At 57.6% G+C, this 16,689-nt stretch overlaps 1 protein-coding gene across 1 annotated transcript; it reads right to left on the bottom strand.

Moving 5' to 3' along the window:
• Nucleotides 1-6,542: 6,542 nt before the first annotated feature.
• Nucleotides 6,543-16,659, bottom strand: DAXX (death domain associated protein). The gene is made up of 9 exons (XM_053967729.1): nt 16,644-16,659; nt 16,144-16,310; nt 15,382-15,561; nt 13,188-14,613; nt 11,689-11,843; nt 9,004-9,223; nt 8,100-8,553; nt 7,255-7,414; nt 6,543-6,712 (listed from the first exon to the last, which is right to left on the bottom strand). The coding sequence occupies exons 1-9, from the start codon at nt 16,657-16,659 to the stop codon at nt 6,653-6,655; spliced, it is 2,838 nt and encodes a 945-aa protein (XP_053823704.1). The 3' UTR covers nt 6,543-6,652.
• Between the last annotated feature and the right edge of the window lie 30 nt (nt 16,660-16,689).

The following is a 16,689-nucleotide window of genomic DNA, read 5'->3' as shown; positions in this document are numbered from 1 at the left end:
GAGCGGGCAGGCCACGCGGAGCGTTGAGCCCAAGCAGCCGATGCCCTGGACCACAGCAGCGGCGATAGCCCACCAGTTTCCACGAGGGAGCCACCAGACGACCTGAGCACCGCACCCCTCAAAACTGCTTTCGTCAGTTCTGTGACCTCCTTCCTCAGTCTTACTCTCTCCCTCCGTCGCTGCCCATTCTCCCTAACTTCATCCCTAACCCACCTTCCCCGAAGCAAAACCCCCGGATTATCCAACATAGCCATGACCACCTGTCAGCCACGATGGCTCCAGCCACATGGCACAGCACCATCTTCTGCTTCTCCTTCCCTAAATCCCTTTCTTCCCGCTTTTTCTCCCCCGTGTTCCGCCCTTTCCCTGTCTCTCATGAACCAACCCCCCCTCCAGCTCCCAGTTCCCACCTTCTGCCTTCCAAATCCCACAGGGTGGGAGCTGGAATTTGGGAAAAAGTTGAGAAACTAAAACCCAAAGCTAAAGTAATTTTGTAATACCAGTTCTAACAGCCTTGTATATTGAGTTGAATTGTAAATTGTACTTCATGGTCTCCTTTCCCTGTTATTCCAAGAGCAGGATGACATCCTTCTCTGCAATCCATACCCCTTTTCTCCTTATTTTGGGGAGTTCACCAGGAGCAAACCGCTCAAAGGCACAGGGTACCCCAGAAAGGTTTTTCTTTCGCAGACCCCTTGGCTCCCCATAACCTCCCCAGTTCCCAATCCCTATCTACTTGTTCCAGCTGAAAAGAGCTCTTCAGTTAGAACTTTTATCCTAAAACTCTCTAACCTTTTTATCATTCTTATCCCATACCTGTCTTCTCTCCAGTTCCCTCCCGTCCCCATGAAGTAATTTTCACAATGATGCTTTTCTCGTTTAAGTGTGTGTTCATGTTGCAGATCGTCCTGTTTTCAGTTTTAGAAAGCAGGGGCCAGTCAGGTCACAGGGGTAGATCCAACGAGAAGCAGTTTTCAATTGTTTCTTGAATAGCAAGTGTTCAGATAGTATTAGACCGCTGGACCAGAATTGCTGTTGGGTTTATGCTGTCCTCAGTAGCTTCTGAGGGTGACTGATAAGCTAAAATGGTGTCTGGGAAAGTATTTTGCCGTTTTTTGTGGGTAGGCAGTAGCTGAAGCCAAATTTCTTTTTTTTCCCTTTTTTTCTTTTAACGACCTAAAACTGTGGGTCTTCTGGGTGAAACCGGTTGGAAAGATGAAAGCAGTGGTAAAGCTCAGATCCAAGGGTGAGAATCTGAGGCCACAAACCTGCCTGGAGTCCGGGGGGCTCCAGATGATTCCCTGTCCCTGAGAGGGGGAGCAGAAGCTGGCGCCACAGCCTGTAACTGGGGGCTGTGGTGGTCCAAAAAGCCAGTTGGAAAAGGTACGACACCGGTGGGCCAGTCACGTTGAAAAGGCCAATCCCAAAACTCTCCTATGAGCTTAGTGCCAAAGGATGAAGCCCTTTAAGCACTCGCCCATGCTTTAAATTCGTTTAAAAATCTGCACTATGGACCCACATAAGCCGTTCATTACAATTAAATACTCGTTTTATCTTAGTGCTGTGTAAACACCCTTCCAGAACTGAACAATACCTACCACCAAAGGCAAACATCAAGTCAAATGGACTGTTTATAGTGTATTTAATTTAAAACATAATCTTCACTGCAACTGTACTTGTTCTGTGCTGTGAAACTGTGTAATTACTGCTTCATTTTTAAATTGCTAATGGTCAAAATTCTCTTCATCCTTTTTTCTAACAAAAAAAGAGTGAATTGTGGTGTTACATTTCAGTTAAATGGTATGCTCTGTCTCACCCCTTGAAACTGTATGGTTTATTCCAAGCCTGTAATACCCCTTGAAGCATCATGTGTCTGTAATCCCATTGGCCCAAATCTTATTCCGCGCCCACTTTGAATCTCCCTGTTAAGTGTGCCGGGGGGACGGGGCTCTCTCTCTCTTAGCCGGCTCTCGTGGCCGCTGCTCTCTCGGCCCCTCTCTCCCCCTCCCCTTTCCCTCCCCCTTGCCCCTCTCTCCTTCAGGAACCATGCTGCCTCCCGGGGGTTGGACCTCCACTTACAGTATCACAGAATCACAGAATAATGAGGTTGGAAGGGACCTCTAAGATCATCACATCCAACCTATGCCCTGACACCTCAACTAGACTATAGCACCAAGTGCCATGTCCAGTCTTTTTTTAAACACATCCAGAGATGGTGACTCCACCACCTCCCTGGGAAGACAGGAGGTCCTAATATCCAACTTGTACCTTCCCTGACGCAGCTTGAGACGGTGTCCTCTTGTTCTCTCAGTGCTACCCGCTGGAAGAGACCGACCCCACCTGTTTACAACCTCCCTTCAGGAAGTTGTAGAGAGCAATAAGGTCACCTCTGAGTCTCCTCTTCTCCAGGCTAAACAGCCCCAACTCCCTCAGCTGTTCCTCATGGGGCATGTGTTGCAAGCCCCTCACCGGCCTCGTTGCCCTCCTCTGGATGCACTCAAGCATCTCAACGTCCTTCCTAAACTGAGGGCCCAGAACTGGACACAGCACTCGAGGTGTGGCCTCATCAGTGCTGAGTACAGGGGGAGAATGACCTCCCTGCTCCTGCTGGCCACGCCATTCCTGATACAGGCCAGGATGCCATTGGCCTTCTTGGCCACCAGGGCACACTGCTGGCTCATGTTCAGCCGGCTGTCGACCAGCACCCCCAGGGCCCTTCTGCCTGGGCACTGTCCAGCCACACCATCCCCAGCCTATAGCGCCACAGGGGGTTATTGTGGCCAAAATGCAGGACTCAGCACTTGGACTTATTAAACTTCATTAACCCTCATCTAATGAGCACCCTCAGAAGCCGTGTGGAGTCTCCTTGCCTGCCTGCTGCTACCAGCCAACTCACAGCTTTGGGGGCCTCTTGGGGACTCCCCAGAGGGTCCCCCCAAACGCGCCGCAACAAATGGCGCCCAACGCGCGGCACGAGGATCGATGACCCTGAGACTGCCACCGCCCCGCCGGGACAGTGCAGAACCCCGCGGAACGCCGCTTCAGCACCGCCTCCAGCACCGCTGAGTGGCCGTGCCGGGCCGCAGCCGCGGCCCCGTCACCACCGCGCAGATGCCCCGTGATCCCACCACCACCAGCCGGCGCGGCCCCGGCGGGTTCCGGCACAGCGCGACCCCAGTGGGCGCGGCTGCGGCGCGGGCCCGACGTTTTGTGATTCCGCCGCTACGCACCCGCCCCGGCACACAGAGAAGCTGCACAGAGTGCACCAGTTCGGGATCCCCCCAAACACACCACAACAAAATCCCACTAATTCTACCCCAAATCCCTTAATTCTGCACCCAATCCCTTAATTCTGGCTCAAGTCCCTTTAATTCCAACACAAATTCCTTAATTCTACCCCAAATCCCAGAAATCTGACCAAAATCCCACCAATTCTGTATCAAATCCCTTAATTCCACCAAAATCCCTTAATTCCAATCATAATCCCAGTAGTTTCAACTCAAGTCCCTTAATCCTACCTGAAATCCATTAATTCTGGCTCAAACCCCTTAATTCTACCCCAAATCCCTCAGTTCTGACTCAAATCCCATTAATTCCAACAAAAATCCCATTAATTCTACCCCAAATCCTTTCATTCTGCACCAAAACCCTTAATCCTGGTTAAATTTCTATGAATTCTGCACAGAATTCCTTAATTCCAGACCAAATCCCATTAAATCCAGCCCAAATCCCACTAATTCCATCCCAAATCCCACTAATTCCAGCCCAAATCCCATTAATTCTGGTCCAAATCCCATTGATTCCAACACAAATCCCATTAATTCCATCCCAAATCCCATTAAATCCATCCCAAATCCCATTAATTCTGCACCAAAGTCCCGACCTAAACCCTGAATCCTGAGCAAAATCCGTCCATTCTTCCCAGAATTCCTTCATTTTGCCCAAAACCCTATTAATTCCCTCAATTTGGCCAAAATCCTTGAATTCTGCCCCAAACCCCATTAAATTCTCACCCAGATTTTTAAATTCTGCCCCAAATTCCACAAATTCTGCCTCAAATCCCCTAATTCTGACCAAAATCCTACTAATTTTACCCAAATCCCATAATTCCGGCTCAAATTCTCTTAATCCTTCCCTAAATCTCTCAACTCCCACCAAAATCCCAAATTCTGAACCAAAGCCCCAAAATTTCGACTGAATCCTTTAATTTTAGCTGAAATCCCATTAATCCTGGCCCAAATCCCATTAATCCTGAACCAAATCCCATTAAACCTGGCCCAAATCCCATTAAACCTGGCCCAAATCCCATTAAACTTGGCTCAAATCCCATTAAACTGGGCCCAAATCCCATTAAACCTGGCTCAAATCTCATTAAACTGGGCCCAAATCCCATTAATCCTGACCCAAATCCCATTAATTCTCCCTGAAGTCCCCAAATTCTGATGAAACCCCACTATTTCCACCCCAAACCCCATAAATTTTGCCTCAAATTCCTTTAGATCTGCCCAGATTTTTTAATTCCGACGCAAATCCCATTAAATGCCCCCCAAATCCCAATTTTTGGTCCCGAATTTTGCCTAAATCCCTCAATTCTGACCCAAATCCCATAAAATTCCCATAAAATCCTTTAATCCTGACTGAAATCCCATAAATTTTCTTCCCCAAATCCCAGAAAATTCTCACCCCAAATCCCTGAATTCCAATGTCCCGGAAAGCCCAAAATCCCCCAAAATCCCCCAAACTCCTACCAAAATCGCCCCAAAACCCCAAAATCTCCCCCCAAATCCCCCCAAAATTCCCTCAAAATTGCCCCAAAATCTCCCCCAAAACACCCCAGGACCCCCCAAAATCTCCCCGAAATTCCCCCCAGACCCTTCCAGGACCCCCCAAACCCCCCCCAGAACCCCCAAATTCCTTGGATTTCTCCCCAAAGCCCTCGAAACCCCAGGATCCTCCCCAGAGCCCCTCAAAATTGCCCCAACCCCCCCCCAGGACTCCCCCAAATTCACTCAAAAACCCCCAGACCCCCCCAAATCCCCCCAGGACCCCTCAAAACCACCCCGAATCCCCCTGAGTCCCCAAATTCCTCCCCAGTTCCCCCCAAATCCCCCCAAACCCGCCCCAAATCCCCCCAAATCCATCTCAGACCCACCCTGGACCCCCAAATCCCCCTAGGACCACCCAAATCCACCCCAAATCCACCCACACTCCCCCAGGTCCCCCCAAATCCCACCAGGACCCCCCAAAACCCTTTAATTTCCCGCCAGATCCTCCCCAAATCCATCTCAGACCCCCCCAAATTCCCCCCAAGACCCCCCAAATCCTCCCCAAACGCCTCCCAGACCCCCCCAAATCCTCCCCAAATCCCCCACAGAACCCCCAAGATTCTCCCCAAATCAATTTCAGACCCTCAAAACCCCCCCAGGACGCCCCAAATCCTCCCCAAATCCCCCCACACTCCCCCAGGACCCCCCAAACCCCTTTAATTTCCCCCCAGATCCCTCTCAAATCCCCCCAGGACCCCCCAAATTGTCTCCAAATCAATCTCAGACCCTCAACCCCCCCCCCAGGATCCCCCAAATCCCCCCCAGCACCCCCCAAATCCCGTTAATTCCCCTCCAAAGGGACCCCAAATCCCTCCACGACCCCCAGAATCCCCCAAATCTTTCCCCAATCCCCCCAGGACCCCCCAAATGTTCCCCAAATTCCTCCCAGGTCCTCCGAATCCCCCCCAGGACCCCCCGAATCCTCCCCAAATCCCCTGCAGGACCCCGCAGGGACCCCCCAAATGCATCTCAGACCTTCAAAACCCCCCCAGGACCTCCCAAATCCTCCCCAAATCCCCTGCAGGACCCCCCAAATCCCATCACAACCCCCCAAAATCCTCTAAGGACTCCCCAAACCCTCCCCAAATCCCCCCAGAGCCTCGAGTTCCACCCCAGACCCCCCAACATTTCCCCAAATCCCCCCCCCAAATCCCCCTCAACCTCCCCGAAATCCCCCCAGGACCCGCCCAACCCCTCAGATCCTCCTCAAAATGCCTCCAATTCCCCCAGAACCCCCCCAGATCCCCCCAGTCCCCCCAAGGACCCCCCAAATCCCGTTAATTCCCACCCCGGACCCCTGAATCCTCCCCAGATCCCCCCTAGTCCCCCCAAGGACCCCCACATCTTCCCGAAATCCCTCCCAGACCCCCCAGATCCCCCCCAAATCCCTCCCAGACCCCCCAAATCCCCCTCAAGCCCCCCCCGGACCCCCCAAATTCTCCCCAAATTCCCCCCAATTCCCCCCCGCCCCCTCCAGCGCAGGCCCCGCCCCCCGCGCAGGCCCCGCCCCCTGCCCGCGTTACCCGCGCTCGGCCCTCACGGCGCCGCCGCCGCCATCTTGGACCCGCCGGCCACGCCCCCCGCCCCGGCCACGCCCCCTTAAAGGCGCCGCGTCCGTTTATCCGCAAGGACCACGCCCCCTTAATGACGTCATCTCGTGAGACGACCGGCGCAGTGACCGCGGACCACGCCCCCAAATGGGCGGAGCCGGACGCGTTAAACAAAAGGCGGGGTTTATTGAGGGGGAGGGGGCAAAGGGGCGGGGTCTGCGCGCGCAAGGGGCGGGGTCTGGCGGGCGGGGGCGTGGCCAGCGCCGGTGGGCGGGTCTAATCCGAGTCCGAGAGCACGATGATCTCCTCGGGGTCGCACTGCGTTCCCACGCTGGCCTGGGGGATGGGATTTGGGGGGGTCTGGGGTCACCCCGGGGGATTTTGGGCACCTCAGACCCCCACGGAGCCCCCAAAGATCTCCCAGATTCACCCTGGGGACCCCCAAACCCCCTCAGGACCTCCCAAATCCTCCCCAGGACCCCCCCAAACCCCTCAGATCCTCCTCAAAATGCCTCATACCCCCCCAGTATTCCCACAAATCCCCCCCAGAGACCCCCAAATCCCTCTCAAGCCCCCTCAGAGCTCCCCAAATCCTCCTCGAACCAGTCTCAGACCCTCAAAAACTCCCCAGGACCCCCCAAATCCCTTTAATCCCCCCCATATCCCCACAATCCCCCCCAGGACTACCCAAACACCCCCAAATCCCCCTCAAGGACCCCCAGGACTCCCCAAATTTTCCCCAAATCTCTCCCAGTCCCCCCCAGGACCCCCCCAAATCTCTCCCAAACCCCCCCAAATCCCCTCCAGGACCCCTCAACCTCCCCCAAACCCCCCCAGGACCCCCCAAATCCCCCCCAAATCCCCCATCCCCCCCTGACCTTGCAGGCGCGGGGCGCTGCCCGGGGGGGGCTCCCCTGCGAGGAGCTCACCAGGTCCCCCCCGGGGGAGTCGGCGCGGGTGGAGTCGGGCAGGGGCGAGGGGGGGGCACCCCCCAAATCTGGCCCCTCCCCCTGCGAGCCCCCCCCGGGCACCGCCAGGCTGGGGGGGAGGGGAGCAGGATTAGAGCCCCCCGAAACAGACAGGGACCCCAAAAACAGACAGGGACCCCAAAAATCCACCCCAGGGAACCCCAAAAACAGACAGGGACCCCAAAATCAACCGGGAACCCCAAAAACAGACAGGGAGCCCAAAAATCAATGAGGGAACCCCAAAAACAGACAGGAACCTCAATATCAACAAGGAACCCCAAAAACAGGGACCCCAAAAATAGACAGGGACCCCAAAAATCCACCCCAGGGAACCCCAAAAACCACCTGTTATCTCAAAAACAGACAGGGACCCCCAAAAACAGACAGGGAGCACAAAAATCAACGAGGGAACCCCAAAAACAGACAGGAACCTCAAAATCAACCAGGGACTCCAAAATGCACCTGGGACCGTAAAAATCCACCAAAATCCAGGATCCCCAAAAATCCACCCCAGGGCCCCAAATCCCCCCTGGGAACCCCAAAATCCCACCAAGACCCCTCTCAATCCCCCCCAGAGCCCCCTCAAGCCGCTCCAAATTTCCCCAAACACCCCCAAAATTCCCCAAAACTTCCCTATAACCCCTCCTTTCCCCTCAGACCCCCCAAATCCCCTTGGCACCCCCCATATCCCCCCCAACCCCCCCCCGGGACCCCCCTAAATTCCCCCCGACCCCCCCATTCCCCTCCCCCCTCACCTGCCCCCCCCGGGCTGCTCCATCCGGCTCCATTTCCTGGGGGGGGGTCCCGGGGGGGTCGCGGCCCCTCCCCCATTGAGGGAGGTGGAGCTGATGGCAGCGCCCGCCCCTCCCCCCAGCGCGGCCCTGGGGGGGGAGGGGCACGGGGAGGGGGGGGAGGGGCGCTTGTGGCCCCCCCGCGCCCCCAAATCCAGCGGGAAGGGGGGAGGGGAAGGGGGGGAGGGGGGCGTGGTTTTGGGCGTGGCCTCGGAGCCGCCCAGGGCGGGGCGAGGGGAGGGGGAGGGGGAGGGGGGAGGGGTCTCGCTCGGCTCCAGGGGGAAAGTTTCGATTTCCAGCACGAAAAGTTCGGGTTTGGGGGAGGGGAGGGGCTCGCGACCCCTCCCGGGACACCCCCCCCCTCCCTCGGCCGCGGGGGGGGGGAGGGGCAGCGTCGGAACCCCCGGATCGGCCGCACCTGGAGGGGGGGGAGGGAAGGGGGGTGGGGGTTAGAGAGGAGAGAGGGGCAAGGATCCCCAAATTCCCCCCCGGGACCCCCCAAAATCCCCCCCAGGACCTCAGAATTCCCTCCCAAGGACCCCAAAAATTTCCCCCCCCCCATCCCCAAAGTTTCATCCCCAAGAGCCCCCAACCCCCCCCAAATTCCCTCCAAAATCCCCAAATTTCGCCCCAAATATCTTCCCCTCAAAGCCCCCCCAGAGATTCCTAAAATTCTCCTGCAGAACCCCCCAGTCCCTTCCACCCAGCACCCCAAAATCTCCCCAAATCCCCTTGAATGTGACCCCCAGACCTCCCCAAATCCCCCCAGAATTCCCAAAATTACCCCAAAATCCCCCCCAAATTTCCCCTGAAATCCCTCAATTTCCCAAAATCCCCCAGAATTCCCCCAAAATCCCCCCAGCCTCACCCTGTGCTGCCGTGGCTTCTCTTCCTTCCTCCTCCTCTTCCTCCTCCTCTGTCTCCTCTTCCTCCTTGACCTTCACCCGCCCTTCAGCCTCAGAGGATTCTCCTTCTTCTTCCTCCTCCTCCTCTTCCTCCTCTTCTTCCTCGTCCTCTTCATCTTCCTCCTCCTCCTCCTCATCTTCTTCTTCCTCCTCCTCTTCCTCCTCCTCTTCCTCTTTCTTCCTCTGTGGATAAAGAATTTTTAGGGGGGGTCCCCCTTTTCCCAGACTTCCTCCTCCTCCTCTTCCTCCTTCACTTCCTTCTCCTTTTCCTGCTGTTCCTCCCCCAATTCTTCCTCCTTTTCCCAGCCTTCCTCTTCCTCTTCCCACTTCTCCTTTTCCTCTCTTCTTCCTTCACTTCTCCTTTTCCCAGCCTTCCTCTTCCTCTTCCTCCTGCTTTCCTTGCTCTTTCTTTTCCTTCCTCTTCCTTGTCTTTTTCCTTTCTCTGCTCTTCCTCCTCCTCTTCCTCCTCTCTCTCTGCCTTTTCCCACCCTTCCTCTTCCCCCTCCTTTTCCTGCCCTTCCTCCTTCTCTTTTCCTGCCCTTCCTCCTCCTCTTTTCCTGACCTTCCTCCTCCTCTTTTCCTGCCCTTTTTCCTCCTCTTCCTTTCCCACTTCCTTTTCCTCCTCTTCCTCTTTTCTGCGCCCTTCCTCCTCCCCTTCCTCCTCCTCTTCCCTTCCCTGCCTTTCCTTTTCTTCCTCCTTCTTTGCTTGTCCTTCCTCATTTTCCTCCTCCTCCTTTTCCCTTCCCTGTCTTTCCGCCTCCATTTCCTGCCTTCCCTCCTCCTTTTCTTCTTCCTCATTCTCCTCCTCCTCTTCCTCAATGCCTTCCTTCTTTCCTTCCTCCTCCTCCTCCGCCCTATTTCCCATCCCCCTCCCACCTTTGTTCCTGGGTCCCGTTCCCATTTCCTGTTCCCCACCTTGGTTCCCATTCCCATTTCCCGTTCCCCACCTTGGTTCTTGTTCCCGTTCCCATTTCCCGTTCCCATTTCCCATTCCCCACCTTGGCTCCTGTTCCCATTTCCCATTCCCATTTCCTGTTCCCCACCTTGGCTCCTGTTCCCATTTCCCAGGCCCATCTCCTGTTCCCATTTCCTGTTCCCCACCTTGGTTCCTGTTCCCATTTCCCATTCCCCACCTTGATTCCCATTTCCTGTTCCCCCACCTTGGTTCCTGTTTCTGTTCCCATTTCCCATTCTCATTTCCCATTTCCCCACCTTAGTTCCCATTCCCCGTTTCTGTTCCTGTTTCCCCACCTTGGTTCCCATTTCCCATTGCTGCTCCCATTTCCCATTCCCGTTCCCATTTCCCTTTTCCCACCTTGATTCCCATCCCCATTTCCCATTTCCCCACCTTGGTTCCCATTTCCCGTTTCTGTTCCCATTTTCCATTCCTGTTCCCCACCTTGGTTCCCGTTTCTGGTTCCCATTTCCCATTCCGATTTCCCATTCCCCACCTTGGTTCCCCATTCCTGTTCCCATTTCCCCACCTTGTTCCCGTTTCCCATTCCTGTTTCCCATTCCCTGTTTCCAGGGCTATTTGCCATTTCTGTTCCCATTTCCTGTTCCCATTCCCATTTCCTGTTCCCGTGCTCTGTTTTCTGTACCCTGTTCCCTCATTTCTGGGGCCGTTTCCTATTCCCGTTTCCCTTTTTGTTCCCATTCCCCCCATACCCTGTTCCTGCATTTCTGGGGCCGTTTCCCATTTCCAGTTCCTGTTTCCCTGTTTCCCGTACTGTGCTCCCGTGTTTCCGGGGCCGTTTCCTGTTCCCATTTCCCATTTCCCATTCCCGTACCCTGCTCTCTCATTTCCGTTCCCGTTTCCCGTTCCTGTTCCCATTTTCCCATTCCCCCCATACCCTATTCCCGTGTTTCCTGTTCCTGTTCCCGTTTCCCATTCCTGCACCCCATTCCCTCATTTCTGTTCCCGTTTCCTGTTTCCCATTCCTGTTTCCCTGTTTCCTATACCGTGCTCCCTCGTTTCCATTCCTGTTCCTGTTCCCGTTTCCCATTCCCGTTTCCCTGTTTCCTGTACCCTGCTCCTGCATTTCCATTCCCTTTCCTGGTTCCCATTCCCCGTTTCCCTGTTTCCTGTACTGTGGTCTCTCGTTTCCATTCCCGTTTCCCATTCTCCGTTTCCGTACCCTGCTCCCTTGTTCCCATTCCTGGTTCCTGTTTCCTGTTCCCCTTTCCCCATTCCCCCTGTACCCTGCTCCCCCTTTTCTGTTCCCTATTCCTCATTTCCCATACCGTGCTCCCCCATTTCCATTTCTGTTCCGATTTCCCATTTCCCGTTTCCCCGTTTCCATACCCTGCTCCCGCGTTTCCTTTCCCATTTCCCTGTTTCTGTACCCCACTCCCACGTTTCTGTTCCCATTTCTCATTTCCATTCCCGTTTCCCATTTCCCATTCCCGTACCCTGCTCCCACGTTTCCGCTCCCACCGTTTCCGTTCCCGTACCCCGCTCCCATTTCCATTCCCATTTCCTGTTCCCGTACCCCGCTCCCGCGTTTCTGTTCCCATTTCCCATTTCCGTTCCCATACCCTGCTCCCATGTTTCCGCTCCCACCGTTTCCACTCCCATTTCCCATTCCCGTTCCCTGTTCCTGTACCCCCTCCCGTGTTCCCGTTTTCCGCGTTCCCGTTTCCCGTACCGCGCTCCCGCGTTTCCGGGCCGTGCCGCTCTCGCGGTGCCGCTCCTGGCGCTGGGCGAAGCGGGCGATGACGTCGTCCAGCCGGGCCAGGGCCAGGCGCCGGTTCCGCCGCAGCCGCTGCGCCAGCTCGGGGTCTGACAGCGCCGGGTCCATGCCTGGGGGACCCCAAAATCCCAAATGTCCAAAATCCCAAATCCCAAAATCCTCAAACCCCCAAAATCCTCAAATCTCAAAATCCCAAAATCCCAAAAATTCCCAATCTCAAATCCCAGAATCCCAAATCCCAAAATCCCAAATTTCCCAAAATCTCCAAATCTCAAATTTCCCAAAATCCCAAAAATTCCCAATCCCAGAATCCCAAATTTCCAAAAATCCCAAATTTCCCAAAATCCCAAATCCCAAAAATCCCCAAATCCCCAAATCCCTAAAAATTCCCAATCCCAAATCCCAGAATCCCAAATTTCCCAAAATCCCAAATCCCAAAATCCTCAAATCCTAAATTTCACAAAATCCCAAAACTCACAAATCCCAAAATCTTTAAATCCCAAGCCCCAGAATTCCAAATCCCAAAATTCCCAATCCCAAACTCCCAAATCCCCAAAATTCCAAAATCCCAAACCCTGAAATCTCGAAATCTAAATCCCGAAATCCCCAAATTCCCAAACCCCAAAATTCCCAACCCCAAAATCCCAAATAAAAAATTCCAAACCCCAAAATCCCAAATCCCCAAATTCCCAACCCCAAAATTCCAAATTCCAAACCTCAAAATTCCCATTTCTGTCCCCAGTTTCTCACCCTCTTCCCATTTTCCACCCCATTTTCTGTTCCTTATTCCATTTCCCACCATTCCCCGCCCATTTTTCCCATTTCCCACCCATTTTTTCCCGTTTCCCGCCCATTTTTTCCCATTTCCCCCACTTCCCCTCCTTTATCACCTTGCCCCATCCCATTCCCCTCTCAGTTCCTATTTTCCCCCATTTCCCCTCCCATTTTCCCCCATTTCTCATTTTTCCCCATTTTCACCCATTTTCCCTATTTCCTCTTCCATTTTTCCCCCATTTCTCCCCCATTTTCCCCCATTTCCCATCCCTCACCTGGCCAGTACTGCTCGCTGAGGCGGCTGCCAAAGCTGTACCCCATTTCCCATTCCCCATTTCCCATTTTTTCCCCCATTTTCCCCCCATTTTTCCCAATTTCCCGTTTTCCCCCCGTTACCTGGCCGGTACTGGTCGCTGAGGTGGCTACCCAAGTTGTATCCCATTTTTTCCTATTTTTTTCCCATTTTCCCCCCATTTCCCATCCCTCACCTGGCCAGTGCTGGTTGCTGAGGTGGCTGCCCAGTTGTACCCCATCTTTTCCCATTTTTCCCCATTTTCTTCCCCGTTTCTCCCTTTTTTCCCCGTCACCTGGCCGGTACTGCTCGCTGAGGTGACTGCCCAGGTTGTACCCATTTTTTCCCATTTTTTTTCCCCGTTCCCCGCCGTTTTCCCCCCCGTCACCTGGCCGGTACTGGTCGGTGAGGTGGCTGCCGAAGTTGTAGACCAGGTCGAGGTGGCGCCGCTCCTGCAGCCGGTTGCCCACCTCGCGGAAGGCCTCCTGGGCCATGTTCTCCATCTGCCGCCGGCCCAGCCCCAGCCCGTGGCGCGCGCTGGCGCCGCGGATCTCGCGCAGGATGTCCGAGTAGTCGGGGAAGGCGTCGGGCCGGTTGATGAAGCGCTCGATGCTGCGGTTCACCTCGGGGTAGCGCGTGCCGCGGAAGCGGATGCGCTGCTCCAGCACGCGCCCCGTCAGGCTGCTGCAGTCCTTGAGCTGGCAGAGGCGGCGGAAGATGCGCATCATCCTCCTCTTGAGGCGGTTCTCCTGCAGGTACGGCGAGTCGGCGCTGTCCAGCTCGGCCAGGTCCAGCTCGCGCTCCTGCAGCCGCCGGATCTCGCTGGCGTAGACGCGCAGCAGGTGCTCCAGGTGCCGGATCTGCCGCCGCGAGCCGCCCGTGCGCCGCGGGGAGCCCTCGGAGGCGCTGCTGGGCTGTGGCGGGGCGCCAGCGTTGCCGGGTGGAGCGCTGGGATGCTGGGATGGAGCACTGGGATGCTGGGATGGAGAACTGGGATTGCCGGACGAACTGCCGGGATACTGGGATGGAGCGCCGGGACACTGGGATGAGGTGCTGGGACAGTGGGAAGCGCCACTGGGATACTGGGATGAGGCACTGGGATCGCCGGATGAACCACCAGGATACTGGGACGAGGTGCTGGAGCACTGGGATGAACCATTGGGATACTGAGATGGAGCGCTGGCATCGCTGGACAAAGCACCGGGATAATGGGATGGAGTGCCAGGATACTGGGATGGATCCCTGGCGGGATACTGGGATGAACTGGTGGCACACGGGGATGGCTCAGCTCTGTCGGGATACTGGGACGAACTGGAGGCCCCGGGGGGAGGCTGGGATGAACCGGGCGGGCACTGGGAGGCACTGGGAGGGCACTGGGATGAACCGGGGGGATGCTGGGATGAACTGGGAAGATGTTGGGATGAACTGGGAGGGTGCTGGGATGAGCTGGGGGGATGCTGGGACGCTTCGTCGGGATACTGGGAGGATCCAACGGGACACTGGGGCGCTCCGTCAGGACACTGGAGCGCTCCGTGGGAATGCCGGTGGGAAGCGGGCGGGCACTGGAGCGCGGCGGGCGGGGCGCGCAGCGGGAGGCGGCGGCGCAGCGCGCGCGCCTTGAGCACGGTGCAGAGCTCGTTGATGTAGACGTAGACCTTGCGGCGCCGGCCCCGCACGCGCCGCAGCAGCCGGCCCAGAATGTTCCGGAACTCGGCCGAGCCCCGGAAGTCGGGGTGGGCCCGCAGGTGCCGCGAGCTCAGGAACGGCAGCACCTCGGGGTGCTCCTGCGTCAGCGGCGCGCACAGCGACAGGAACTGCGGGGAAACGGAGACCCGGGTCACACCTGGGCACACCTGGATACACCTAGATACACCTGGGCACACCTGAGATACACCTGGGTACACCTAGACACACCTGGGCACACCTGGGATACATCTGAATGCAGCTGAGTTACACCTAGGCACAGTGGATACACCTGGGCACACCAGGGTACAGCAGGGCACACCTGGGCACACCTGGAATAAATCTGGAATACACCTGGGATACACCTGGGCACAGCTGAATTATACCAGGGTACACCTGGGTACACCTGGATGGAACTGGGCACACCTGGGCACAGCTGGGCACAGCTAGGATACACCTGGATTTCACCTGAGAACACCTTGGCACACCGGGGTAGAACTGGGCATACTTGGGACACACCTGGGCACACCTGAAGCACACTGTCACACACCTGGGACACACCTGGATGCATCTGAGGCACACCCAGGACACACCTAGGGTAAAACTGGACACAACCAGGACACACTGGGGCACACCTGGACACACCTGGGCACCACACCTGGGCACACCTGGACACACCTGAACACACCTGGGCACATCCCCTCACACCTGAGCACACCTGGGACACACCCAGACACACCTGGACATACCCAGGCACACCCAAACACACCTGAGACCACACCCAGGCACACCTGGGCACACCTGAGACCAGACCTGGGACACACCTGAGCACACTTTGGCCACACCTGGACACACCTGAGAGCACACCTGGGTCACACCCGGCCCCCCCTCCCCCTCACCTGCTGGAACAGCTGCTCGTTCTCCTCCCAGAAGGCGCCGCCCCTCCCCCCCCCGGCCCCGTTCGGGGGGGGCGGCCCCGCCGGGGAGGGAGGGGCGGGGCCTCGGGGGGAGGGGGAGGGGCCTGGGGGGGAGGGGCAGGGGCCTCGCTCCTCCTCGTCGTCGTCCAGGACGATGATTGGCTGGGGGGGGGCGGCCATGGGGGGACCCCGAGACCCCCGAAGTAGGGGGGGGGGGGAGGGGCGCGGTCAGCGGGGGGGCCTGGGGGGAGGGGAGAGGGGTCAGGGGAGGGACCCCAACACCGCCCCCAGCTCCCCTCCCCCACCCCAAACCTCGCCCAGCCCTCCCCGAACTCTGCCCCTCCCCCCCCCCGAACCCCAAAATTCCCCTCCGGCCCCAACTTCCGCCTTCCCCTCCCCCCCACGCACCCCCAAACCCCAAATTTCTCCTCCCCTCCCCCTCCCGCCTCCTCAGGCCCCCCCAAATTTCCCCAATTTCCCCCAAAAATTCCCCTCAGCCCCCCCCGGACTCCCCTCCCCCCCTCAGCCCCTCCCTGCGCCCCCCCACCGCGCCCCTCCCCCTCCCGCGCCCCCCAACCCCCCCTCCCCCCCGGGACGCCCCGAATTTGCCCAAATTCCGCCGAATTCGCTCCAACCCCCCCACCCCGGGCGCCCCCTCCCCTCACGGACTTGGCCCCGCCCACTCCCGCCCCGGCCCCGCCCCGGCCCCGCCCCCCGGGCAGGCCCCGCCCCCCCCGCGCTCACCGGGCCCGCGCAGCTCCTCCGGCGCCGCCGCCACCGAGCGGCCGCGGCCGCGCACTGCGCAGGACCGGAAGTGCCGCCCCGCGCCGGCCCGGCCGAGCGGGCGCCGCCATGACACCGTACAAAGAAAGGGGCGTGGTCATGCCCGCCGGCCAATCGCAGCGCGCCGCCTCATCCGGGGATCCGCGCCACCGAGCCGGGCGCCGCCATCTTAACGTGCGGTCCGCCCCGAGACCCCGCCCCTTTAACCCTCGCGGCCCTGTGCGGGTTTCCGGGGGTTTTGCGCCGCTCCCGATGCCGAGCCGGGCCGGGCAGCGGCCGCCGCTCCCGCGCCATCGCGGAGACGGCCGGGAAGGCGGAGCCGCGCAGGCGCGAAGGTGCAGCACAAGATGGCGGTGATACGGCGGCCGCGAGGCGCCCCGCCCCGGCAGGCGAACGCGCGGCAAGATGGCGGCCGGCAAACCGCCGTACGGGCTCGGCCAATCAGCGCGCGGCATTCTGACGTCTGGGCGCCGCCATTGCGGATAAACACGTGACAGCGGCAACCAA

Source organism: Vidua chalybeata, chromosome 31 (assembly GCF_026979565.1).
Source record: "Vidua chalybeata isolate OUT-0048 chromosome 31, bVidCha1 merged haplotype, whole genome shotgun sequence".
Lineage (NCBI taxonomy): Eukaryota > Metazoa > Chordata > Aves > Passeriformes > Viduidae > Vidua > Vidua chalybeata.
Note: the sequence above shows the minus strand (reverse complement) of the source record. Positions and strands in the feature narration are given on the sequence as shown.

Coding starts and splice junctions, on each gene's coding strand:
- DAXX (XM_053967729.1), bottom strand. Junction 8,554..9,003: donor AGAAGCCACGGCAGCACAGG/GTGAGGCTGGGG, acceptor CCCCCCCTCCAG/GTGCGGCCGATCCGGGGGTT. Junction 6,713..7,254: donor CAGCGCCCCGCGCCTGCAAG/GTCAGGGGGGGA, acceptor CCCATCCCCCAG/GCCAGCGTGGGAACGCAGTG.